Source organism: Cetorhinus maximus, chromosome 28 (assembly GCF_964194155.1).
Source record: "Cetorhinus maximus chromosome 28, sCetMax3.hap1.1, whole genome shotgun sequence".
Taxonomy (NCBI): Eukaryota; Metazoa; Chordata; class Chondrichthyes; order Lamniformes; family Cetorhinidae; genus Cetorhinus; species Cetorhinus maximus.
In genome coordinates this window covers 14,363,424-14,390,662 of record NC_135906.1, presented here as the reverse complement: position 1 = coordinate 14,390,662, position 27,239 = coordinate 14,363,424, and the positions used below count along the sequence as shown (strand labels likewise).

Sequence of the window (27,239 nt, the reverse complement as noted above, 5' to 3'; positions counted from 1 at the left end):
CTGCATCAACCTACGCTTGCGTGCACTGCCACTGCCAATGGCCCTTTCTGCCACATGCCTTGCAGAATTGATGAAAAGTTGCGCATTTTCTTGGTATATGCAGAAGATCACACCTGCTACATGTTATGCTAGGTTCTAGTGAGTGCGTAAACAATTGGGGTTGTATTTAGGACCTGTAAACTTTGTTGACCTGCGAGGATCGCTTCATACTTCCACCCATCCTTGAGTAGCTTTTCAATGCTATATGTTTTGGGCTTGTCCAGCAGACCTTTCTGGAGTGCTTCCATGGGAGTGGATGTGATCACCAACTGAACAATTATGTTTGCTAGCTCTGTATTTGAAAAATCACAGTACGTACGCTTTTCTCTCCACCTGCTGACAAAGTGGTCTTTGGATTCTGTAGGCTGTTGTTGAAATGATGTGAATTCTAGACGATGAAGACAGAAGTTTAACTGGATTCTGAACCGGTCTTCCAATGTAGTCCATATCTTTTGGGGATCTTTTGGCTTTTCTTCTGTTAATTATGGCATGTTCAACCTGTGTAGACCTTAATTCCCAATTGCTAAGTGAATTTTTACGGCTTACTTGTCTGGTTCAGACACTCCTGGATCAAGAAACCATGGCTCTGTATGTTGCTTAAACATTTTGAATTCGGAGAGTAGGTCAGCTGCATCCCAGTTCAAACTGGGGAATTTTGTGGACATTCTGACAATATCCCTTTGACCTTCCTCCTTCCATAGTACCTGGGATGAGGGACGTTGTAGCTGCTTTTGCGCACTTTTCTGAAACTCTGCCCACGAATACGAGTTTTGGCGGGAATGCACCACAGAGTAATGTGTCTTTGCTTTTTATTCAGTTTATTGTTCAGCAACTCCTGAAGCCACCCTCTATGAGTCACTTGTTTTAAGTTTTATTAATTGCAACCTTCTCTGACCCGATTATTATGAATTATTATTTGACTCTCCCTTGCTCGCTATCGATCCAGCCCACACCCTGGTCACTCACCTTTTCGGACTGAGCTAAACCGGGGCTGGTCCTCTTGAAGCACTGTCCCACTCATGGAACTGGCAGGCTATGCACTGCAATCTCACCATGAGGGATCCGTCTGTTTAACAGCTCTTTACTTGAGCACTAGCTTAACGCTGTGCCTTCAAAGCTTTTCTTTGCAGTCATGACGTTTTTTCAGCGCTCTCTGACGCTGTGACTTTGTTGCGGTCTGACCAAAATGTTGAGGGTCTTCTCATGCCATTTAGATGATCTAAGGCTGTTCGCCATGTTGTACCTGTACTTAATCTTTCTGCCATCTGTCTGACCACTGCTGATCACCATGTATTGTTGTTATAATGGTGATACCTTGGGCTTATTTACTGTACAAGACACAAGGCACCAATCACTCATAAGGGATTGGGTTTCATTTATTAAGACTAAGCACAGCTATTTATACATAGGTATAAAGCTTGAAGGCATCGGAGCTTTTGTGTGCTCTGCTCAAAGCAAAAGTGAAACTAAGACTGGATCACAAGACACATTTCCCTTCTAGTGATGTCCTGCTGATAGCCCTTAAAGGCATATATATTAGACCAGATGTTTTGGTGCCTTCTCTTGTAAGCCCGAAGCTGTTTGGTACCTTCCAAACTGTCGTCTCCAGAGCTCTCATTACTGCCCTCACTGCGGATCCTTGATGTGTTTGAAGAGTTGTGGAAGGGGTAGTGGCTGTTCAATTGATGCAGACATTTTCAGCAGTTCACTTACTGTCCCATTCCAAGGTACGTCTTACTTTTGTTCTTCTTGTGAAGTTGAGATGTTCCTAGGTCTTCACCCATGGGTTACCATTCTGTGGTCTCAGTTCTCTTAAACTGCGGCCTCCAATACAGCCACCATGGTTTGGATTGTTGTCCTTTGCTTGAGTTGTCTTCCAGCTGGATGAGGGTTCTCTTACTCTATGAGTCACTTGTTTTAAGTTTTATTAAGTTTTTCTTAAAACTATTTATTTACAACTATTTATATTTAAGACCTCTTGGTAAGTACATTATTCTGTGGACACAGACTGTTCTGTGTCTTGCTTCCTTGGAGTCTGTCGATTATCTTATCCTGATGTCATGATTACATTGTTATTAACATCATTGTCGAATTAACTTAACCAATAGCCCTTTACAGTCCACACCAAGGATGCTAGCAGATATCCAATATTGTCAAATTGCTAATTTTACCTTTGAGACGACAGCTATTGAAATCTGTTACAGGGTGGCTGGGTGTAAGAATTTAACAAGTCATGCATCTCTACTTATCTATACTGCATTCATTGCTGGTCACTTTTCTTTGATATACATCTAACTCTTGTGAACACTGTTACAAAAGCAAAATACTATGGATGCTAGAAATCTGAAATAAAAACAGAAATTGCTGGAATGATTCAGCACGTCTGGCAACAAATGTGGTGAGAGAGGCAGAGTTGACATTTTAGGTTAATGACCTTTTATCAGAACTCAATAATGGGGCACAGTGATATTGGAAGATATTGGAAGGGGCCACACAAAATCAAAGGAGAAGAAGGATCTAGAATGGCTTTGGCATCTAAGAGTTGTTGAAGGTTGCAGTTATTGACATCTGAAAGAAAGAAAGAATGCATTTTGTTAAAGTGCCAGATAAGGTGTAGAATGAAATGGAACTGCAGACTAGGACAATTCTGAAATAGTTTGAAGAAAGAGGTTGAGAATGTGCAAGTGGCACCATGTGGAGTTGAGCTTAGGAAGTGGCAAGAGCAGTGGTTTGAAGAACGCTAAATATCCTGGAAATATCTTTAATCATGGGTGAATCTAAAATATGAAGGGTCTTCTTGTTCTTCTAGCAAAGAGCAGTAGGATGCTTGATTTTTCTATTCCTCATGGTTTTCCATGTGCAATATTTGCTTATTCCACTGAGGTTTTCTATCATGATTGGCTTAGAATCAGCTGCTGTTGAGGTTCCACAGCTCCAACATGGTGTGACTACTTTGATGGATATAGTCTATGTCCATGCCGTGATTTAAGGGGGAAAGAGGCAGTGAATCACTCAGGCTTACATAGGCCACTTGTGAGGAATCCTAACACTTGCTATTTGCTAGTGAGTTCTCAAACCAAGTCCCATTCACCCACATTCCTGTTTTCAATTACCTACATTGGTTTCTGTTAAGCAATGCTTCGATTTAAAAATTCTTCCTATTTCTGAAATCTCCTCCAGCACTACAGCCCTTTGAGATTCATCTAGCTCTGGCATCTTGTGCATCCCCAATTTTAATCGCTCCACCATTGGCAGCCGTGGCTTCAGCTACGAATGCCCTAAGCTCTGGAATTCTGTCCCTGAACCTCTCTGGCTGTCCTCCTTTAAACCTACCTCTTTGATCAAGTGTTTGGTCATCTGCCCTAATATCTCCTTAAGTGCCTTGATGTCAAATTCTGTTTGATATTGCTCCTCTGTAGTGCCTTAGGATGTTTTACTATGTTAAAGGTGCTTTATAAATGGAAGTTGTTACTATCATAGAGGAGCGGAAGAAGGGTCAGTTTGGGGATGAGGCAGCTCCAACTGGAAAAGTCTGCCGATTGAAGTACGGAACCAAACATTCTTTGCTGGTAAACTGAAACAGACAGGACCAGACTGTTCCAAGGTAATACTGATTGATTAGTTAGCCTTGCTTATTGATAATGATGGAAAAACTCCTTGAGATCGGCAGCAGAACTAGATTTTTCTTATTTGGTTTACAAGAGCTATCTGGAACCGATGGTCGAACTGGTAGAGTGCTCCTTGTTGGGAAAACAGTATAGGGTTATCAGTACTTTGTACTAAGCTGTGTTACCTGGCTATACTTTGCAAACTTTGGACAACATCTCATTCCTAGATCCACCAGGTTTCACTTAAGCTCTCTGGACTTCAAAATATATCATTTCTTTGTTTTCATCTTCGCTGGGTCAAAAATCTGGAACTCCCCACCTAACAGCCCTGTGGGAATACCACTGTTCATGAAGTTAGCTCACCATCACCTTCTCAAGGGCAGTTAGGTTTGGGCAATAAATTCTGGCCTTGCCACCGAAACCCACATCCCATGAATGATTAAATTAAAAGAAAGGTAAATTAAGTATATCCCAAATGGGATGTTTGTGTGAACAGATTGGCTTTAAAACTCTTAAAGATGGTGATGGGTGAAGCACCTGTCAGATGCCCAGCTGATTAAAAAAGCAGACGTGAATGCAACCAAAAAACTGGCAGACCATCATGGAGGAATCATAGCTGAGCTGAACACCACTATTACCTGATATTCCCAGGCTTCACAAAGACACATTTTAGTAAGACTCACTGGGCAGCAGTTGGAAATCAAATCTGGGATCATCTGATTTTCATGTCTTAAGCTGCCCGAGTTTAAATAGTAAATATTGTTAGGTCATATTATTCCTCACTGGAGCAGCATATTGAGACTAATTATGTTCATTTGGTTTTTACAGATTTTAAAATTCATTTTCAGGATATGTGCGTCAGTAGCCCGTCAGCATTTATTACCCATCCATAGCAGCCCTTGAGAAGGTGATGGTGAGTCTTCTTCCTGAAGCACTGCAGTATGTGTGGTGAAGCTTTCCCAAAATGCTGTTAGGTAGGGAGGTGCAACAATTTGACCCAGCGACAAGAATGAATAGAGATACATGTTCAAATCGGGATGGTGTGTCTTGGAGGTGAACTTGAAGGTCATTGCGTTGCCATGCACCTGCTGCTCTTGTTCTTCTAGATGGTGGAGGTCATGTGTTTGGGAGGTGCTGCCGAAAATCATTTGAAACTTGCTGCAATGCATCCTGTAGATAGCATACACTGCAGTAGGGGCTAGGAGGAAGTGGATGTTTGTTGATGGATTGGGTACTGATCGAGTGTTTTTTTTGTTCCAGATTGTATTAGGTGCCTTGAGTGTTGTTGCAGCTGCACCCATCCAGGCTTTGGGGAGTCAGGAGGTGAGCCAAGTGCATCAGAATACCCAATCCAAGACTTGAACTTGTAGCCATGGCATTTACGTAGCTGGTCCAGTTGAGCTTCTGGTTAATGTTGATTGTGGTTGATTTGGCCATGGTAATTCCATTGAATACCAAGGGGAGGTGGTTAGACTCTCTTTTTCTGGAACTAGTCATTGCCTGCATATGTCTGTCATGAATGTTACTTGCAACTTATCAGCCCAAAATTGTGCGTTGTTCAGGTTTCGCCACATTTAGGAATGGACTCCTTCATTATTTGAAGAATTGGAAATGGAACTGAATACTGCAGTCATTAATGAACAGCCCCACTTATGTTCTTATGATGGAGAGAAGCTAATTGAGGAAGCGGCTGAAGCGAATTGTCCTCAGGACACTAGAATCCCTTGATCCCCATTAACTTCATTTCTGTTATGGCTCCTTGATACTGCATTCAGTCAAATGCTACCTTTATGTCATGACCAGTCACTCTCACCTCACCTTGGGAATTAAGCTCTATTGTCCATGCTTGGACTAAGGCTAGAATGATATCTAGAGCCAAGCGGACCTGGCTTGGTGAGCTAGTTACTGCTAAGTGTCACTTGACAGCACTATTGATAGCCCCTTCCATTATTCTGTTGCTGATTGAGTGTAGATGTTCATTTCTTAGTAAGGCTCGCTGATGAGGTCAGGAATGAGAAACTAAGCAGATTTCTTACCCACTTAAATCTTCCCTCCTTAAATCCCAGAACATTGAAGCCAATTGTGGGGTTCCAACAAACACACTGCCTGTTATCTGCAACTTCTCCTCCTTATCATTGCTCCAATATATTTCAGTCCCAAAGGCTGTGACTGGTCAACCCATTTGTTATAAAATAAAACCTTTGGAGCAAAATAAACAAAACTACACAAGAAAATGTTTATGAGCGTGTATGGTCCTGCAGAAACTGGAAATTGCTAAAAAATGTAACGGGGTTTATTCCAAGAAAGGACACCCATCTACTGTGGCATAATTGAGAAAGTGGAGCTTAGTTCTTACTGGACTGGTAACTGTAGTAATTGTCTGAACCGTTCTATTCTTTACAGTAGATCCTTCAATAACTATATTGTAGTTATCTGCCCTCCTGAATATCTTGCCAGAATTTTCATGAGGCAAAGCTGGCACAAGATGTTGCCACAGTAGGTGCCAATCTCCTCCCATATGACAGAATTCAACCTTAGCCCCAGAAAGTTTTAATTCAGTTTGTAATGCACTTCCTTCATTTACATGCATAAGAATTGATTTGTCATCTTTGCAACACCCAAGATTTGGAATCAATTCTGTGCTCACTTCCATGTACACCTCCTGATTATGGCTGACTGAGGAGCTTTCTCTGCTCTTTGCTCACTTTGCTTACGGTAGCTTTTTGAGATGACACAATTGGCATCAGAGCTCCTGAACTGGAGAAGGGAAAACTATTAAGCCAGGGTTTGTACTGTTATTCCTTAAGTTCTGCAGGGAACTGCACCTGTATGGATGCCAGGATTAGGACTCCTATGAAAGTGAATAGCCCGCCAAATTTCACTGTTCAGGTCATGTGTGATGAATGGCCGATCAGGTGAGGTAATGGAGACAGCAGGTGTACGTAGATCCGTAGCCCATCAAGAGTCAGGTTGTTGTAGAGAGCAGCATATCAAATGTAGAAAATTTGTGCCACAGAAGGAGGCCATTTGACCCATTGTGTCAGTGTGAGCCAAGAAAGAGCTAATCGCACTTCCCAGCTCCTGGTCTGTAAGTTATGGCAGTTCAAGTGCACATTCAAGTATTTTCTAAATGCAATGAGGGCTTCCTTCTCTCCCACCCCTTCAGGCAGTGAGCTCCAGATCCCCAGCACCCTGTGGGTGAACAAATTTCTCCTCAACTCTCATCAATTAAATCTCCTTCCAACCTCAGAGAAAAGAAACAAAAGCCTGTCACCTTTTGGTTAGTGAAGTGCTTTTTTCACACTTCCTCTGAGCTGAGCTTCAACCCCTCCACCAATTCATTGCCAAGGTTCCTCTACATATCACTTACCTCTGTCCCTATATCATTAGGACTGAAACTCTCATGCTTACTTTTATCATGGTTATAGTTGTGCTAAGTTATTTCTTGAATGCTAACTCAATGCACCCAGCCTTCATGATTCACACCCTATTCTGCACAAAGACCCTGCTCACCATTACCTTGTCATCGCCAAATTACACTGGCTATTTCCACAATTATCCATTGGAAATGACCTCAGATATTGAATATATCTGCACCATTAGTTATTAACTATGACCAACTGTGTTAACTCCCTGAACCCTATTTAATTCTTCCCAAACAGTTAACCGATAAAATTAGCTTTGAGGAAAACATTCAAAAACAAAAAAAAATTAAACAAGGAATGAAGCAAGGGGGAGAAAGCATGTATTTGTTTATTGTAACTGATTGATATATCAAAAGAAAGAGGTCTCGATTGGGAAACCCGAAACACAAGTAATTATAGAACACTGGATCACCATGGTGTCAACAATTGTATGATTCTGCATTTGGCTTCAGAAGCTTCCGTAACCGTGGTTTCACTAATTGTTTACATTAGCAATAAACAGGAACTTTGAAAGTGAGAACCAATGCAAGCCGGCTAAAATATTGGTATTGCTGCAGGCAAGAATGAAGACATTTAATCTGTGAACAGTGTATAAAGCTTGAACGGAATATGTGTTGCAACAGAAATTTTCTGCACACTTAAATCAGTATTGAACTTCTGAGATGAATTGCCACTAAGTGCAGTGGGCATCTTTAAGAGGAAAATGGAGTGGGTTCCTGCATGAGGAGAGAGGGGTACAGGCATGAATCTTAGCAGACATGGTGAGAGAAATGTCTGTTTGGAACACAAGTCAAGACTACATATGCAACCAATAATAACTGGATGGGCTGAATAGCCTTTCATTTCCCATGCTCGTACGTCAGCTTCTCAAAAGATCCTTTTGTTTTACTAGAGGTAGGTGACTGCACTGAATTCATTAAAATATTCACTCGCAGCATCTATACAGGGTCGATAGAGGTTCTTCTTCCATTTGTTTGTATTAATTTTTTGCCCTAACTCCTTTCAGACATTGTTCCTTTCACAGTTCTCCAGTGTCTTCAACTCATTGTTCTTCTAATGTTACGTTGGCAAGCTGTTTGATTGTGGAGACCATTATAGCAGAGTCTAATCCTTACATTTACATAAGTAATTTTCAGTCGGGGTTACTGAATACCAGTATCTGAAACTTTGCCTGATATTTGTCCCTGCACTAAAGGGTGGGGAGGGAGAACAAAGCAATTTTAAAACTCCTAATTTAGTACATATCAGAGATTGAACTAAACTTTACTCTTCCAAATAGCTCAGGACCATACTAGGTATGCTTTCCCTACCCCACGCCGTTTTATATATGCTGATGACTTATGTGTCACTGCCCAAAGCACTGATTTTAACACCGTGGAGAAAACGCTTTCTGAGGCCTTGGAGGGACTAACATCCTACTATGAAGAAAACTACCTTCGCGCAAACTCATCAAAGACGCAAGTTTGTGCATTCCACCTCAGAAACCGTGAAGCCAAACGCCAGCTTAAAGTAACCTGGTGTGGAGCAACACTGATGCATTGTGAGCACCCTATCTACTTCGGATTCACCCTGGACAGATGCCTCACCTTCAAGAACCACATCGAAAAGACAAAGGCAAAAGTGAGCGCATGAAACAACATCCTGAATAAGCTCACTAACACAAAATGGGGAGCAAGCTTGAAAACATTGCGAACCAGTTCACTTGCTCTTTGCTATTCCACTGCCGAATATGCCTGCCCTGCATGGGAAAGATCTACTCATGCTAAGAAGATGGATGCCGTTCTGAACGCAAGCTGCCGACTTATCACAGGTTGTTTAAAACCAACAAACACCAACAGCCTATACATCCTGGCGGGTATCGCTCCCCCTGATATAAGAAGAACGGTAGCCAGCAAGAAAGAGCGACTCCGTCAAACATCAGATGAGAGGCACCCTCTACATGGTCATACACCTCACCCAGCCGCCTAAAGTCAAGGAAGAGCTTCATGAACAGTGTTATTCCATTACAATCAACCCCATCTGAAGCCCGCATCGCCTTGTGGAAAGACCGGCTCGCCAGTCTCGAACAACCCCCAGCGATGGAAATTCTACCAGATGAAAGCCTTCCCCCAGGAGCTAATTGCAACTGGGCAACCTGGAAGTGCCTTAACAGACTTAGGACTGGTGTAGGTCGCTCAAAGGTGTCACCAAACAAATGGGAATATACAACCAGCCTGACAACTTGTGAATGTGGAACTGAGCCACAGACTATGCAACATCTCCTGCAATGCCTATCGCTAGAGGAACCCTGCACTGTTGCAGATCTTGCCGAATTCAACAATAAGGTGCAAAAATGTGTCCAGTTCCGGCTGGGCCATGTATAGACTGTCCATGGACACGATAAGAAAAACCCCACAAAAGATGTTTGAAATCACGGAGGGTGGTGTCTCTGCCTGCTTGGTCACATTTAGAGTGGCACATGAATGCCTAACCATGAAGCATGAGCTTGTAAGATCCATTTTGATTGCGCTCTTATGGGAATTGGAAAGGAAAAAAATATTACAGGGCTATGCAGAAAGAACAACCAATGGAGACTAATCAGATATTACTTTCAGAGAGTCCCCACAGGAACAACGGGCCAAATGGTATCCTCCTGTGCTGTAAGATTTTGTGCGCCTGGTGAGCACTACACATCTCTACAACAGGCCCAACCTGGAGACTACTGACTTGTTGTAGATATAATTATTAAAGTTTTAGATAGGTTAGAGAGCATTTCATTAGAACATTCCAGACGAATTTTTGAAGAATGATTAGGAATTTCTCAATCATTGATCCTACAAGGCAAACATTGCTGTCTAATGCAGAGCTTGAGTGAACAACACAACATTGAAAAATAAAAATGCCAGTTTTAACATTTCAGCACCAATCTCCATGTGCTTTCCCTACTATAGAGACTATGCATTGTAGTATATTCTATGCTTGTAGTACCTTTGTGTTACCATATTTTCTAGGCCATGACAACATCAACTTGCAATTTCTGAATAAGCCCTGAGATTTGTTTTAGCTCATCGCTTGCTACTTCAAGTCATTCTTGCTGAATTAATTTTCAGCACATCTTCAGCAGCATGAAAGACCAAACATTACAGAAGTCTCAATTTTCAGATCTGCGGAATGCTAGATGGTTTAAATATTTGTGGTAAATCATCTGTGATATGGAAATACAATATTCAAACAGGAGAGGATGCAACAGAAGAAAGTGTGCCAGCTACAGATCAGTGGGTGCACTCTTACATGAGTCAGAAAGTTGTGGGTTCAAGTCCGACTCCAGAGAATTAAGCACAAAAATCTAGACTGACATTTGGTGCAGTACTGAAGGAATGCTGCACTGTTGGAGGTACCATCTTTCAGATGAGATGTTAACAGAGGCTCCATCTGCCTTTCTAGATGGATGTAAAATGTCACATAGTACTTTTTTTTGAAGTGGAAGAAGTCTCTGAAGAAGTCATACAGAATCAAAACTCTGTTTCTCTCTCGACAGATGTTGCCAGACCTGCTGAGCTTTTTCCAGCATTTTCTGTTTTTATTTCAGATTGCCAGCATCCACAGTATTTTGATTTTATTTTATGATTGTCTCCCAGTGTCCTGGCCAATATTTATCACCAAAAACAGATTACATGGTGGCTATCATCACGTTGTTATTTGCGAGAGCTTGCGGTCCACAATTTTGGCTGCTGCGAAGCCTACGTTACAACAGTTACACTTCAAAAAGTACTTCACTGACTGTAAAGCGCTCCGGCAGGTCCTTAAGTCGTGAGAGGCACTGCACAGACGCAGGCCTTTCTTTACCTTGCCTTAAGGAGTTAACGTGCAGCGAAAGAGGTCCCACCAGGGGTTAAAGATGGAGGGGGCGTGTCCCATCGCCTTTGATTGACGTGCGGTTACGCACGGTGCGTCTGACGTCACACAGAGGCCGAAAAGGTTGTGTGGAATCGGGACGCCGCGCGCGCACAAACATAAGGTAAAAAAAAATTTATACAAACAAACAAACAAACAAACAAGAGCCGAGAAAGCGATCGAAATCGAACGCACCGTCAATAGTGAAGCAACCGGGCCGCTCGGGTTCACTCAACGAAAGATGGGAGGGGGTGGTTGAAACAAAATGGGGTCAAACCTCGGCGCAAGAGGGGGGTTGAAGAAACACACACACACAGGAGTTGTGGAAGCGGCCCAGCAGCGCCCCAGGCCGGCCTGTGAATTTGGAGAGATGCGACTACCTTGTCTCAGACCCACTATTGCTTTGTAGTTGGCAGCAGGGAGGGTAGGTGGCGGCCTCCAAATCCGGGCCCGGTGTAGGTTTCGTTGGCGGGGGGAGGGGAAGGAAAAATGGGGCGGGGGGGGGGTGAAAATTTCAGGCGGTCGAAGGGTCTCCTTTGTCACGTGTTCCGTCGCGGCCAGTGACGGAGCGAGGCGGGTGTCACGTGACGGACTTCCCACCAATACACTCCTCCGACATGGTGGAGGGGGGGCGAGTTGTAACGTTAGCCGCTTCCCTCCTCCCACTTTCCCACGAAACGCCTGAAGAAATTATCCCAGCGTGTTCGAGCGGTTTTTATTATCTTTTTACACCACCCGCCCCCCCCCACCCCGGCTCCTCCGCCGGCTTTTCGACGCCACCGTTTTTTTCAAAAAAAATTAAGGGGGGTACGCCGCTATGACTCACACGGAGGGTGGCAGCCAATGGGGACGCGATGTGGGGTCACGTGGCGGGAGGCTGCCAATGGAGACGGGCGGCCGCGGCTCACGTGGGCCGGCCCGGCCAATGGGCGCCTTCAACATGGCGGGCGGTATATAAGGTGTCGTCGAGGGGGGGTGCCATTTGCGGAGCGGAGGCTTCTGTTCAGGGGAGTCTCTGCGTGTCGGATTTTTAAAGCGGAGAGAGGGAGGCGGGGGGGGGGGTTGGGGAGAGAGAACAGGGAAAAATTCTAGGAGACGGGGAAAGCTGGGGAGGAGGGAGGCAGGGGAACGGTTTCGACAGGGTGTGTGTGTGTGTGTGTTGGGGGGGGGGTGGGAGAAGGGGAAAGACACACACACACACACACACACACACACTCTCTCTCTCTCTCCCCTTCCCCAAAGTCGCCGGTTGCCGTTTCCGACAGCAAGGGTGGATTTGTAAGCGGCAGCATGGATCGCGAGAGCGGTTCCTCGGCCCCTGCAGGCCCGACCACACGGTGAGTGTTGGCGGGGGGGCAAGGTTGGGTTGGGGGGGTTGGGGGGGGGGGGGGGGATGGTGGTGGTGTGTGGCGGGTGGGTGGTGTTGATTAAAGGGAGGGGGAGGCCAGGGTTTGGGGTGGGGAGGGGAGGCGGCTGGGAATCGGCTTTTATTGTTGTCGGCGCTGAGCGGGAAACGGCTTCCTGACGCCATTTTGTGCGTGTGAGGCCCAAAGCCTCGGAACTGGGCGCCACTTTATACGTTGCATAAAATGAAAGAGAAACGCCTGCTTTGCCCGTTGCTTCAAAATGGTGCGCGGCCGGATTTGGCAGTGTGGGTTATTTGAACATAGCCAAGGAGGAGCGGAGCCTGCCTGCTTTGAATGCTGTTTTCGCTCTTTCTCTACCCCATCTCCCTATTTCTTCCCCCCCTCACCACCCCCCGTCCTTGCTTAGTGCCTTGGCCCTTTTGTGCTGCAATGGTTGCAGGGGTGAAATGCCGCCATCCCCCTATAAAAATCCGAAGGTGCAACCTTAGTTTTTGCACTGAGCTGGAGGCTATTGACAAATCAAAGAGGGCCAGCCACGATGTTTGTTTAATTCCCTCTGTATACCTAAGTGAAAGCCGCTGTAGAGATGCAAATGTATTCCTCAACGTCTCCCCTTAAAACTTACATAGTTTGGGTAAGAGCAAAATTCGCAGCTAAGACCAAGTATGAAGTGTTGCAAAATATCAAATGTTGATTGTGTTCTGACATTTCGTCTTCATGGGAAGTTGCTTTTAGTTGTCCAAGGCTGTGGAGAAATTGCTGCGTTTTGTTTACTTGGAGGATGTAGTTCAGGTGCCGGCCATTTCGACAAGTATAAGTGAATGTGTGCGGAAGTGTGAACTTTTTGGGCTTTATCCCGTTTTCTTAGATCCATGCTGCAGCAGTAGAATCTTTTTCTCGTCACAAAGCTAGGCAGTTGTGCAGTTGCAGGCCGCCTTTGGCATTAGTGGAATAGTCGCTCCAGAACATGACAGTCAAACAGGAATGCGGCTGATGGTGCAACCATAGGAACAGGGGTAGGCCATTCAGGCCCTCCATTCTGTTTGACTTTCAATTAAATCATGCCTCAGCTATATCTCAACTTGATTCATGTGCCATAGCTTTGCTCTTGCATAACACAAATCTATCAGTTTTGGATCTAGGCTGAGGCTTTGAACAACAGAAACATCAGTTCATTTTCACTTTTACATTTCAATGCCCTTGAGATAAAGACCAATATTGCATTACTCCTTTTGAATACGTTTCATATTTGTGGGCTAGTTTTTTGACTTATGTACAAACATACCTAAATTCCTTGCCTTCTCTATAGTTCTAACTATTAAAAAATTATGATTTATTCACTCTGATCTAAAGTTGGTGACCTTGCACTTCCCTTGCATTGAACTTTATCTACCACGGATTTGCTTGCTCACACATAGTTTATCACTATCCCATTCTTACTTCCTACTCCCATCTGCACTAAGTGTCATCTGCAAACTGGTATATAATACCCTCTCTCATCTGTCATTAAATTGCACAGTGAAAAGCTGAGGTGCTACTACAGATCCTGGGGGACATCTCTTGTCACCTTCTGTCAGTCAGAAAGCTCGTCTCTCTTCTGCCTCCCATCTAATTAGCAAGTCTTGTCACACTCTTATCTCCAATTTCCTTTGCTTTCATTTTTGCTGTTAATCTCTTGTTCTATACTAATCAAATGCCTTCTGGGATTCCATGAAGACAACATCCATTGATGCTCCCTTATCTGGTATTTTAGGAGATTTTGACTCATTCAATATCAACCCTCACCCTATAGCTTTGTTAGGTAACTGATTATGTAACATTACAAACTAGGGTTAAGATGAGGTTATTTTATTGATGTTTATCCTCGGTAAATTAGTGCATTCACCAAATACACTTTAAGTTTGTGTTGCATTAACTTGTGTTTGAATGCTTGCACTGACATACAGTACACCAAATTGCCATTCCTTAATATAAAAGCAAAAAACTGCGGATGCTGGAAATCCAAAACAAAAATACCTGGAAAAACTCAGCAGATCTGGCAGCATCTGCGGAGAGGAGCACAGTTAACGTTTCGAGTCCGTATGACTCTTCAACAGAACTAAGGAAAAATAGAAAAGAGGTGAAATATAAGCTGGTTTAGGGGGTAGGGGTTCTCCCCCTTAAACCAGCTTATATTTCACCTTTTTGCTATTTTTCCTTAGTTCTGTTGAAGAGTCATACGGACTCGAAACGTTAACTGTGCTCCTCTCCGCAGATGCTGCCAGATCTGCTGAGTTTTTCCAGGTATTTTTGTTTTTGTTTTGCCATTCCTTAATGTTGCATTGACCCTATTGGTGATCATATTGATAAAAGGATATTTTTATGTAGCCAAAGGCTTAACTGAAAAACACTACCTTTTTATGTTGTAAGGTAATCTTGCATCTTAGGAAAACACATTTGTGTTTCATAAACTATTTGAATTAATATCCATTTATCATTGGGAATGTGGTTATAATATATTTTTGGGTTGGTGACTATTCCCAAGAATTTAATGCAATAGTTAAATTATAACCAAACTCAAATTGAAGTGCATTGACAATATAATGAATAGGTATGCTAAATTATTTCTTTTATCCAAATTTTATGAATTACTATAATGTTGAACTTTTGTTCTTTCCATAAACCTGAGAAAATTCAGCAATGTTTGTAGGTGGTTGCATCTACTGTGATATGTCACTTCTCTTGTGAGACATTTAGTGAGCAGAATTGTGTGGGTAATTTTTTTAACGAAGTAATGGTTGTGGGCCAGCCTTTATTCTGAGTCTTTGGTACAGTTTGCTTGTAGCAAATGGAATCTTTTTTGCATTTGGAAATTGTAATTTTAAATGGCTTGTACAGTTCTTGTTGAAAAGCCACACATTGTATAATGTTGTAATGATTTAGAGATGAAATATTTTCCAATTCATTGTTATGCAATGCGAGAACTGTGATCCTAGGAAAATCTTGGCTGCTGTTGTTTTGGAGGCCAATTATAATGCAACTAAAAAGCATGAAATGCTGACTTTTTCCTGTTTGTTGGGAAATACATTTTGCTCCATGCGTTCAGTCTGTATCTGCAGAGGACTCGAGTGCTTGTTGATTTATGCCCATTAAGTTGTGGATCTCTTTGCTCTTTTAAGCCAGTGCCAGATGTTTTTCATTGTACAAAAGGGTATATATTGAAAGAGAATGACCATGATGGTAAAGTAGGTTGATAAATTGTTGTTTCATCTTCATAAATAAAGCTTGGATTTTGATCCAAATTACATCTATTATTGTCTGCCTGAAGTGAAGACTGGGCAAATTAAGCATTACTCTGCACAGTGCGGAGTGTACATAGCCATATTTCTCTAAATTAGATGACCCCCCGCCCCCAAGTCACAATTATGACTGAAATATTGTATTATATCATATTGAGGCATCATTCCTCAGTTAAGTTTGGTATAGTTTTTTGGGGGTAATTAGGAGTTTGTCCAGCATACAAGAACTTAATATTCGCCAAGGTGCTTCACAGGAGCATTATTAAACAAAATATGTCAGATAACTGTTTTAGATGTGTATTAGGAGCCCCCTGTGTCCTTTGATTTATGTTTCCTTTTCTTGTTGACACTTGTTGGCTCAAGTTGAGTTTTGTGTACAGACATATGTGATCTGCCCTGTATTTCTAATACCTAGCTATTTGGATTTATCTTCAGGAAAAGTAGTTGTTCAAACACGACACTGGAAATCTTTGTTTTTAATGCCTGTGTTAATCGTTTTCACTTGTAATTTCATGATGCATTTAAACTGAAGACGGCTAACATTTGCAATTAGGGATGGGCAATAAATGCTGGCCTTGCCAGCAATGCCTACATCCCATGAACAAATAAAAAAAAAACATGGATTGCTCCTGTGTTATGTACCCGCCTTTGACAGCTATTTAACTAGAACCATGTTCGGAAGAGTAAGATGTAATTATTGTAAGGAAGAAACAATCCCTTTCTAATGCTGTTAAACTTAATCTCTGTCCTGACGACTGATGCAGGACTACCTTTCGTTCACTTCATTCTAATTTAGTGATGGGAAGCTAGAAGCATTGGGGGGGCAGGGGGTGACTTAGTTGGCATTTGGGCTAAGTTACTGAGTGGTACAGTTTTTACTGTATTTACCAACTTTTTTGCACTTCACAAAATATTTATATTGCTTATGAAATGTGATCCCCTTCAAAGATATAGGTCCATCAAGGCATGGGATGAAAAGAAAACTGAATATGTATATGTAGTTTTGTATGTGATATGTGTGTATGCATTTTTTAAAAAAACAGTCAGTTTGAAGCAGTTTCTTCACGTGTGCTTGTTTGGTGATTCCACAAGGGAAATAAGTGTTAACATTGCTGGAACACCAGGAAGTCCCTAGGGTAAAGGTTTCTTGAGTGAAAATTGAGTCACTTGGGGAATGGGAGGAAGGAAAGTGCCTGTTCACAATCTGATGGGAAACCTGCCAATTCCATCTCATTTTTAGTAAAACACAATGAATTGATTCTCTTGCAAATGTGACATTGACTGATTAGACTTTATCTGGGATATTTTTATTTCCTGATTTACCCCCTCTCCTGAGACATTGACTCTCTTTAATATTGTTTCATGGATGCTGCCACACTCCTGTTTGTTGTAGACAATGTCATATCACTGAGAGTGTTTCCACCTACTCCATCCCTCTCAGTGCCAACTGAAGCTGAACCAGATTTCCACAACCTTGGTGTTGCATTTGACCCTGAGGTGACCTCCCAAGCACAACTACATCATCAGTGAGTGCCTGTTTCCACTTCCGCGACATTACCCATCTCTGCCCCTGCCTTAGCTCATCTGTACGAGCTCTCATCCATGCTTTTCATCTCTAGATTGGACTATTCTAGTGTACTCCTGGTTCGCCTCCCATCGTCCACCCTTCAAAACCTAAGTTTATCCAAAATCTGCTTGTAACTCCAAGTTTTGTTCATATTTCACCTGTTGCTCTTTGACTCTAAACTGGCTGGTTAAGAGCCTGTTTTTAAATTCTCATCCTTGTTTTCTTATCACAGCAAGAGATAAAGAACATCGGGGATGTTTTGCTATTTTACAAGCGCTGCATAAATTTAAGCTATTGGTAATGATAATTGATCATGGGGCAGGCTCACAATCAAGCTCAAACTTGTCATATCTGCCCATGTGCATTTCCATTAGGTGGTGTTGGATAGAAGTAGGCAGTGGGAATATTGATTTATTTTCTTTTCCTACCTTGGAAATACTGAACTGTACTACAGAACCTCCTCATTTTTGCAGAGGCTGAGATTGGCTAACTGAGCACCGTAATCAAACACGACCTTTGCTTATTGTTTAGCTACTTGTGTTAACGAGCTGAGCCACTGAGAGAGCTAGTGTATTTTGTTAAACACGGACGCATTGGTAAATCCTCGGGAGCAGAGTTGTTGGGTGTATGGATGTTACACTTCAGTGTTTTTAATTTCTGTTGGTCAGTATTACTAAGATATTAGTGGAGTCTAATAGTGGGTGTGTAAATACTTCTGGCAACTGTCTGTTTCAGATAGGATTTCACAAATAATTGAATTACATTTTCAAACCTGCATTGATAAAATGTTCATCAAATTTGCGTTCTTGTCTGGAGAAAGAAATTTGAATCATCAGGGTATCACTGAATCTTTACAGTGCAAAAGGAGACCATTCGGCCCATTAAGTCTGCACAGGCTCTCTGAAAGGGCATTCTACCTATTCCCACTCATCTGCCTTATCACTGTAACCTTGCACATTCTTTCTTTTCAGATAGCAATCCAATTCCCTTTTGAATATCTTGATCGAACATGCCTCCACCACCCTCTGAGGAAGTTCGTTCCAGACTCCAACAATTTTCTGGGTGGAAAAAATTTTCCTCATCACTTATGCTCCTTTTGCCAATTATTTTGAATCTGTGTCCTCTAGTTCTTGATGCTCCCTTGAGTGGGAAAAGTTTCTCACGATTTACCCTGTCCATACCCCTCAGGATCTTGAGTACCTTTATCAAAAGTCCCCATAGCTGCCTTTTCTCCAACGAAAACAGTCCCAACCTCTCCATTCAATCCTCATAGCTACAGTTCTTTATCCCTGGAATCATTCTTGTGAATCTCCAGAACTGGGCGCAGTACTCCAGATGAGGCTGAACTAATGCCTTATACAAGTTTAACATGGCCTCCTTACTCCTGTACTCAATGTCTCTACTAATAAAGCCCAAATTTATTATTTGCTCTCTCAACATGCCCTGCCATCTTCAATGACTTGTGTACGTATACAGCGAGGTCCTCGGTTCCTGCACCCCCTTTAGAGTTTCTCCTTTTATTTTGTACAGTGTCTCCATATTCTTCCTGCCAAAATGAATCATTACGCTTCTCTGCATTGAGCTTCATCTGCCATTTGTCTCCACCAATATGACTATGTCCTTTTGAAGTTCAATATTATTCCCGCCAATGTTTCCAATCTTTGTATCAAATGCAAATTTTGAAATCATGCCCTGCACACCACAGTCTTGGTCATTGATATATATCAGGAAGAGCAAGCGTCCCAACACTGACCCCTGGGGAACTCCACTACAAACCTTCCTCCAATCTGAAAAACAGCCATTTATTACCATGACTCTGTTTCCTGTCACTCAGCCAATTTTTTATCCAAGTGCCTACTTTCCCTTTTACCCCATGAGCTAGAATCTTGCGCTCCATTCTGTTGTGTAGCACTGAATCAAATACCTTTTGAAAACCTATATACACTACGTCAACAGTGTTTTTCTTATCAACCTTCTCTGTTACCACCTTAGAAAAGCTCCAAGTTAGTTAAACATGATTTTCTCTTAATTAATCCATGTTGGCATTCCTTAATTATCCAGGTACAAGTTATTGGTTAGAATAATTTGAGGTGATTGGCATTGGTTTCTAGGTGATTTCCCCCATCCCACCTGTTTGGTTCTGATGCTTGAAAGACTAGTGGCAGATATTAAATTATAAGCCATGCACGTTGCTGCTTTTTCAACAAAACTTTTGTTTTACTAAGGTGAGAGCAACTGTTATAAAACAGAAAATGTTGGAAATACTCAGGACTGGCAGCATTTCTGTGGAGCGAGATCGACCTCTGGAATTGATGAAGGTCATCGACCTGAAGTGTTCATCTGTTTCTCTCTCCATGGATGCTGCCAGACTTGCTGCGTGGTTCCAACATTAGTTATTTTGATTTCAGATTTCCAGCATCTACAGTATTTTGTTTGAATGAGTGAAACTGGTGCTATGGAATGCTTGGCGCATCCCTAAATGAGGATTAGCACGGATTCCATTGAAGCCTCTGAATAGCACCTCTGCAACACCAATATCCAGTCTTTTGGATACCCATCTGTGTAGCTTTCCTGAGTGACACTGAGGCCTGTGGGTGATGGACAGCATATTTTGAGACAATGTTGTGAAAACAATTAGTGAATAGGGTATTGTGAAGTACAACACATGGTGCCTATTCACTTGCAACACTCTGTGCCAATAGTTTCACATACTTTGAAAGGGACATCCATAGATTGCAAAAGGTACGGAGAGGAGCAAAAAATAATGCTAGTGTAAAGGGCATGAACTGTGAAGGATTAGAGAAGTTTTAGCTCTGCAGTCTAGAGAGAAGTTTAAGGGACAACTTGAATGAGATATCAAAATAAACTCAGGCACAGATGTTTGCAGCACAGAAAAAGGTATTTCAGCCCATCGAGTCTGCGCCGGCCAAACAAGTGCCTAACTATTCTAGTCCCATTTTCCAGCACTAGGCCCATAGCCTTGTATGCCATGGCATCGCAAGTGCGCATCCAAATACTTCTTAAATGTTATGAGGGTTTCTGCCTCTACCACCCTTTCAGGCAGTGAGTTTCAGATTCCCACCACCCTCTGGGTGAAAAAATTCTTACCGCATCCCCTCTAAACCTCCTGCCCCTCACCTTAAATCTATGCCCCCTGGTTATTGATCCCTCCACCAAGGGGAAAAGTTCCTTCCTTCCTGCCTATCCTATCTATGCCCCTCATAATTTTATACACCTCAATCATGTCCCCCCTCAATCTCCTCTGCCCCAGGGAAAATAAGCCCAGTCTATCCAATCTTTCCTCATAACTAAAACTCTCTAGCCCAGGCAACATCCTGGTATATCTCCTCTGCACTCTCTCCAGTGCAATCACGTCCTTCCTATAATGCAGATGCCAGAACTGCACGCAATACTGTAGCTGTGGCCTAACCAGTGTTTTATACAGCTGCAGCATAACCTCCCTGCTCTTATATTCTATGCCTTGGCTAATAAAGGCAAGCATCCCATATGCCGCCTTAACCACCATATCTACCTGTCCCGCTACCTTCAGGGACCGCTGGACATGCACACCTGATCCTCTGTACTTCCCAGGGCCCTACAATTCATCGTGTATTCCTGTGCCTTGTTTGCCCAAGTGCATCACATCACACTAATCTGGATTAAATTCCATTTGCCACTGATCAGTGGATAAAGGTAACTGGATATATTTTTGGAAAAGGGAATTGGGTGACCTGGTCATCTGAAATAGCCAAGGAGCTGGTTGGGTTGCTGTTGAGCATTATGTACATAAAAGCATATTTCTCCTTCTACCCATCCAGTCAGCAGTGGCAATTAATTGAAATGTGCCTCTTACAGTTGATTGGCCTGATGAATTTGCAGTCTGGTCTAGGGGACTACATGACTAATTGCTGTTTTCATTGATCTGTGGGAATTGTTATTGCAGTCTGCATCCTGTGGAGAGAGAGAAACAGATAACTTTACAGTTCTGGTCTGTTCAGAACTACAGGACCTAGTTTGCAGCATTTCCAAGTCTTTGCAATGTTGTCAGCCATTAATGACTAATGGACTGGTTTTTGCCTTAGCTATCATCTGCAAGTTTTTGTCATTTTTCTTTGAGCAACGCTACAGAATTTGCTACATTGCTTGCATTTGCCAATAATTTCACCTGATGTGCAGCTTAGTATTATGCTGTGTGAATCTATTGTAGCAGAGGGGCCTCCTTTCAGTTTTTGCTATTGAGTAGCTGTTTATTCGAAAGCACCGTGAATGTACCCAGTGCCAACATTACAAATTTTCAAATTAAAAGCCGTGCAGAGATAGAGAATGAAGTAAGTCAGACGTGCCGGAAATGCTCGTTATTTGAAAGTGGTTCCAAGACAGATAAGCAGTGGATCAGCCTCCGTGTTTTTACATTGTGTACTTGCTTCCTGTCCATCTGACACATGTTGATTAAAAGTGGGATTCCAGCTCCTGTTCAGGTAATAGGAAAGGCAAATGGAATGTTGGCCTTTATTTCAAAGGGATTGGAGTATAAAAATATGGAAGTCTTGCTAAAAGTATGCAAGGCACTAGTTAGAGCACACCTAGAACACCTATTTTGGTCCCCTTATCTAAGGACTGGCATTGGATGCAGTCCAGAGAAGGTTCACTAGGTTGATCCCGGGTATGGAAGGATTTTCTTATAAGGAGAGTAGTTTGGGCATGTACTCATTGGAGCTTAGAAGAATGAAAGGTGACCATATTGAAACATGTAAGATTCTTAGGAGGCTTGACAAGGTAGATGCTAAGAGGTTGTTTCCCCTTACGGGAGAGTCTAGGACCAGGGGGCATAATCACAGGGTAAGGGGTCATCCATTTAAAACAGAAACGAGGAGGAATTTCTTCTGAGGGTGGTGAGTCTGTGGAATCCTTTACCGCAGAGGGCTGTAGAGGCTGGGTCGTTAAGTATTTTGAAGGCTGAGATAGACAGATTTTTAATCAGTAAGGGAATCAAAGGGTTATAGGGATAAGGCAGGAAAGCGGAGTTGATGATTATCAGATCAGCCATTATCTCATTGATTGGCGGAGCAGACTCGATGGGCCAAATGGCCTACTTCTGCTCCTACGTCTTATGGTCTTATCACTTGGTTACCTACTTGTTCGGAAAGAAAAACGAAATAGTTATGAGGGAGCGACACAAAGTTAGGAAATAATCCCAATGTTGCAGACTCTTGGAACAGATGTTTTGGGATTGTGGGTTAAGGGGAAGAATTTATATTATACTGTTTCATTGTCTGGAGGGTGCTATTGACACTAGTCTATTCTGTAACAGGCTTCTTCAGTATTTCTCGCCTTGGGAGAAAGCTCGAGTAAAGGAAGGAAGCCAATAAAATGACATTGGGTTATGAGTGTGCGCAACTAGTCATGTAGTCAGCTTGTACTTGAAACAAGGTTGTTATTGGGTGTGCTTCTGGCATTTTTAAAAAAACTCAGAACTTTTAACAGTTGTGATGTTTGAGGTTAACTTTGATTGTGATTGAATACCCTTCTGACCACCGTGCTGTTCAGATTTAAAGATTTAATGATAGTTGCTGGGGGTTCCTTAACACTCAAGAAACTGAATCAGAACCTTGAGGAAAAGTAGGGAAAAATGGTTGTTGCTGTGCTGAGGGTGGGGGTGGGGGGGAGGTGGGGGGCCACAGTGGGAGAGAGGGGGTGTATTTTGGAAGCTCAACATTAAATAGAAGGGAATGATGCAGGCCTGTGGAGGACATGCTAAAGTTAGCTTTCATATAGCCATATTTCTGTATGCATCCAATGGCTGCAGTATTACCACTTGGATGTATGAAGTCTCAGTTGAATGCAGGTGCTATACAAAATTATTTGCTTCTTTTGGAACTTCGGTGTCTTCAATAAAAGGCAGTGGGGATTTTATTGGGCACTAAAATAAAAACAAAATACTGCAGATGCTGAAGATCTGAAATAAAAACAAAATGCTGGAAAAACTAGGTCTGGCAGCATCTGTCGAGAGACAGAAGCAGAGTTAACGTTTCAAGTCTGATAACTGTTTCTCTCTCCACAGATGCTGCCAGACTTGACTGTTTTCAGCACGTTCTGTTTTCTTCAGGTCATGCCCTGACCAATGCCGAAGGGAGGAGTAAACAGAATCTGCTGTGCAGGCGGCACTTTACCCATGTAAATTTTCCTACATATATCATTTAGTCTTAACCAATTCTATCTAGGAGAATTTTCACAAAGGGCGACAAGCTTATGAATGAGTCAGCAGTAAACGTGGGTGGTTATGAGAGTATAGAAGTTCGGAAAGCAGAATGGCAATAGTGATTTGGAAATAGGCCGATGTGGATTTTTTTGTGTCCGTGTCCAGAAATCAACTGTAATTGCTGACATTGGATACAGATACATGTAGAGTTAATTAACCTGGTTTGCAGAAAAGAAAGTTTACGCTGCATAGGGAAATTTCAATTGACTGGGATAGATGGTGCCATAGCTGAACAGACTGTCCTTTGATCTCTGGAATGTCACTTCAGAGCCAGACTGCATTTCTGAGATGAGTTTGTCTCTGGCTGTAAAAGTCCTTCATGAAATGTAGAACAAACAATACTGGAATTGGAATACTCGATGCCTGCCACTGAATGCCTAAAGTGATGATGTCACTGAGCTCTCAAGAATTACAATATCTTTGGGGTTCCTTCATAACTTAGCTGAACCACACAGTGCTGAAACTTTGCAGATTCTTGATCCACTTTGTACTGAGATAGCTGATTCATTCAGAGCACTATGGTACGGACACTACAATCACTTTTCTCGCCCTCTTGGTTAAGGGAGGGAAGAATGGGCTGATTCCTTACTCCTGAACACTAACTAGTAACCCCTACTTGGAAGTCTGTATGTAAGAATGCCAGTTGAGGACAGTGTCTGTGACTCGTGAGGTAGAGTGCATATAATGGCATAGAGAATTACTTTTCATATGTTTAGTTTTTACTTATTTTTGAGTCGACATATCAGTATAGGAGAGACTGTGTTGGGTTTGAAGTATTTGCTACTGTGTTCATTTCAAATATTTCATTAAGTCAGCCATCTTGAACAAATGATGATCGTGTCCTGGTGGTATTTATAATAGTTTCACAAGTTACACAGTTTGGCAGTAAAGGTCTAATTTGTGACACTGCTGCTTATCAAACGTCGTATCTGAACTGTGGCTAATAACTTACTTGCTGTGCTTCAAAAGAATGGGTTTCTCTGACCATGTATACTTGCATATAAAGTGTCCATCTAAAAATATATAAATAAAATGAGGGAAGACATTGCAAACTATTAACATTTTCATGTTGCCCAGCATTCAAAAATACTTCATTTTTTATTTAATTCAGTGTGTTTGTACCTCCTGTTGCTCCATTCTCCAGTGCACTGATGTCTAAATGGCAATTCCTTCTCTGTTCTCACTTCAATCCCAATTCCTGCTGCTAATTTTAATACCACATCTGTCTGTTTTACTGTGTTACTGTTCCAGACACCATTCCCTTGACTCTGACTTGAGCTTCTGATCCCCTATGCTATCCTCTGCAAATACTCCAATGTCCATCATATCTGCTCAGGGTTCAAAGTGCATGGGAGATAGCTGGCGAATTTGCTCTTGAAACTTCTCAAATAGCTCAGAAAAAAAAATCAAAGATGGGTAAAAAAAATTCAACTCCTTACATATTTTGGCTTACATTCTTGAGTTCTCTGCCTGAAGACAAGTCTCTGTCAATTGTTTGCCGAACCATGGCTAAGTTTATGCTGTGATTTATTTTACTATATGTAGGCTGAGGAGACAGGCCCTGAGTCTGCCCTAGCAGAACAGTGACCCAACCCTGTGCTATTGGTGTTTATCTGATCCAAATGCTAGTTGTCCAGCCAACTGAGCTATCTGGCCTCCCATTAGCTTAAATTATGGCTGAATAATCGCAATCTTAGTGAGAGCGGGAGAAAAATGCAGATTGGAGGACCAGTAAGTGTGGGTGACAGAGAATCTGTGAGAAGCTGCTCCTCCGATTGCAGATTGTCTTTCCCCATGCTTGCTGTTCAAGCTTCTCCAATCGCAGGTTCCTCCTCCTGTTGCTGCTCCTCTAGAAACAAAACCGATGTTTGGATGAGCATCAAGGATGGTAGGGAGGGAACTTGTGGAGTTCAAGGAGCAGTTATCGTGGATGATGAATGTACTGAGAATGCCTTCAGGGGCAGCAGCTGGCAGAGAGAAGGTCCATTCCATTGTAATTTCCCAGTAATCCTGTGGTGATGGTGGTGGGTGGGGAGACGGTCTTAGTTTATTATTGTAAATTGGGAATTGTATTTGAATGATGAGCAGAGCCAGGCAGGCAATGTTAGCTCATGGGAATATATTTGATCTACTCCCATGTTGACAGTTGGTTCTCCTCTATCATTGTCTCTCTTTGTAAAATTATGACTATCACCCCATTTCACCCCACCCTCAATGAAAAAATAGCCCACAAAAACCAAAAAGTATCCCTTGTCAGAATTAAGCTTGGCAGTTTTTTTTCAAAAAAAGCCCTTGCCGGGGATAGGTGAGGGGAGGTGGGGGTGGTGGGGAGGCAGGCAATACAGGAATTATTTTGATCCCTGCATCTGCTTCAGCCCATCTGTCAGTAAAACCATTATTCATGCTTTTGTCACCTCTGGACTGAACTATTCCAATACCCTCCTGGCCTTTTTTCCATCCTCCATGTACATTGGCTCACCCAGTGCTCTGGGTGGAAGCTCATATTCTAACCTGCACCAAGTCCTGCTCAGTCATTGCCTCATTCTCGCTGACTGACATTGGCTCCTGGTCCCCTGAGACCTCAAATGTAAAATTATCATCCTATTTTTGCTTTCTGGCTTTGTCTCATTTCCTGTGAGGCGCAGGAGGGGAGGGGACGCCCCCAACCTTTGCCCATCTCTACACACCTCCAGTGACCCCTCTTCCCATTCATGAACTATGTCCTAAAAACCCCAACTCCTTTCCTGCCTTTCGTACACTGTGCAGTTAAAGTCCCATAAGCCTTTGTCCTCCTTTACGGTTCTCTTAAAACCGATCTCTTTGTCAAAGCTTTTGCTCACCCTCATCCAAAATTTCCTCCTTTAACTCTGCATCATTTTCATCTGATTACAGCTCTGTGAAACAGCTTTTGAGATTTTTTTTGTTAAAGGTGGTATATAATTGCAGGCTATTTAAATCAGCACTGTGCACTTGGCGTTAAGTGGGGTACAGTTTCCTGTGCAAGTGTATATGGTCACCAGTTAAAAATGTTTGCTTAGTGGTTTGACGTGCTCACTGGAGTGAGGGGAGAGAATTGTCAAGGGAATCGTACTGGCCTACTTACATTTGCATTTTAGCAATCTGTTGATGAGGAATTAAAGTAGAGGCAACTGGTTTATGGTGACTGAATAAGTCACTGTGCTCTTAAAATTCTGGGATTTTTAATTTGCCTGTGATTCTGTCTGTTTATAATTAGGCTTGTTGTTTTATTGCGAGTGAAGTTCAGTTCCATTCTTTATTGCCGGCATGTTTCTGTTGCTGTTTTGGGGCATACATTTTACATTTTCATCTACAGTAGTTTTCTATAGACGTGGGCCATTTTACTCACCTGTGGTGTGATCATTGGGCAGGATGACCTGAAAAAACGGAGGTAACATTTTTTTCAATGCAAAAAGAATGGAAACCTGTTAATTCCTTTTTTTTTAAATAAAAGCCACACTTGTCTGAAAATCTGCGTTTGGATTGGCCATGTCTGTTTAAATGTGGGTAGGCATATTTGGTATGGTCTTAGTTGATACGGAGTCAGTCATCCTGGTGAAACGCATCAATTATATAAAGATGCTTGTGTAAGAGGTAGTGTTGGAGTTCTTCCTACTGATTCCTATTAAAATTAATGGAGTGGTTGTAACTCTTTCGAGTTATCAACAGTCACAGATTGTAACTCTTTCGAGTACATTCACAGTTCTTGGTTTCCGGGAGTGGGACATGAACCCACAACCTTCTGATTCAAAGGCGAGGGTGCTATGAACTGAGCCACAGCTGTAGGTGCACATGGTTACTCTTA

At 42.4% G+C, this 27,239-nt stretch overlaps 1 protein-coding gene across 3 annotated transcripts in view; it reads left to right on the top strand.

Moving 5' to 3' along the window:
* Window positions 1-11,555: 11,555 nt before the first annotated feature.
* The window catches only part of LOC144668825 (bromodomain-containing protein 4-like), a 169,618-nt gene continuing 153,934 nt past the window's right edge, over window positions 11,556-27,239 (top strand). For all 3 annotated transcript variants that reach the window (XM_078531218.1, XM_078531217.1, XM_078531219.1), the window contains exon 1: window positions 11,556-12,282. In XM_078531218.1, coding sequence (XP_078387344.1) covers window positions 12,236-12,282 — 47 coding nt within the window. In that variant the 5' untranslated portion in view covers window positions 11,556-12,235. The remainder of the gene's footprint in view (window positions 12,283-27,239) is intronic.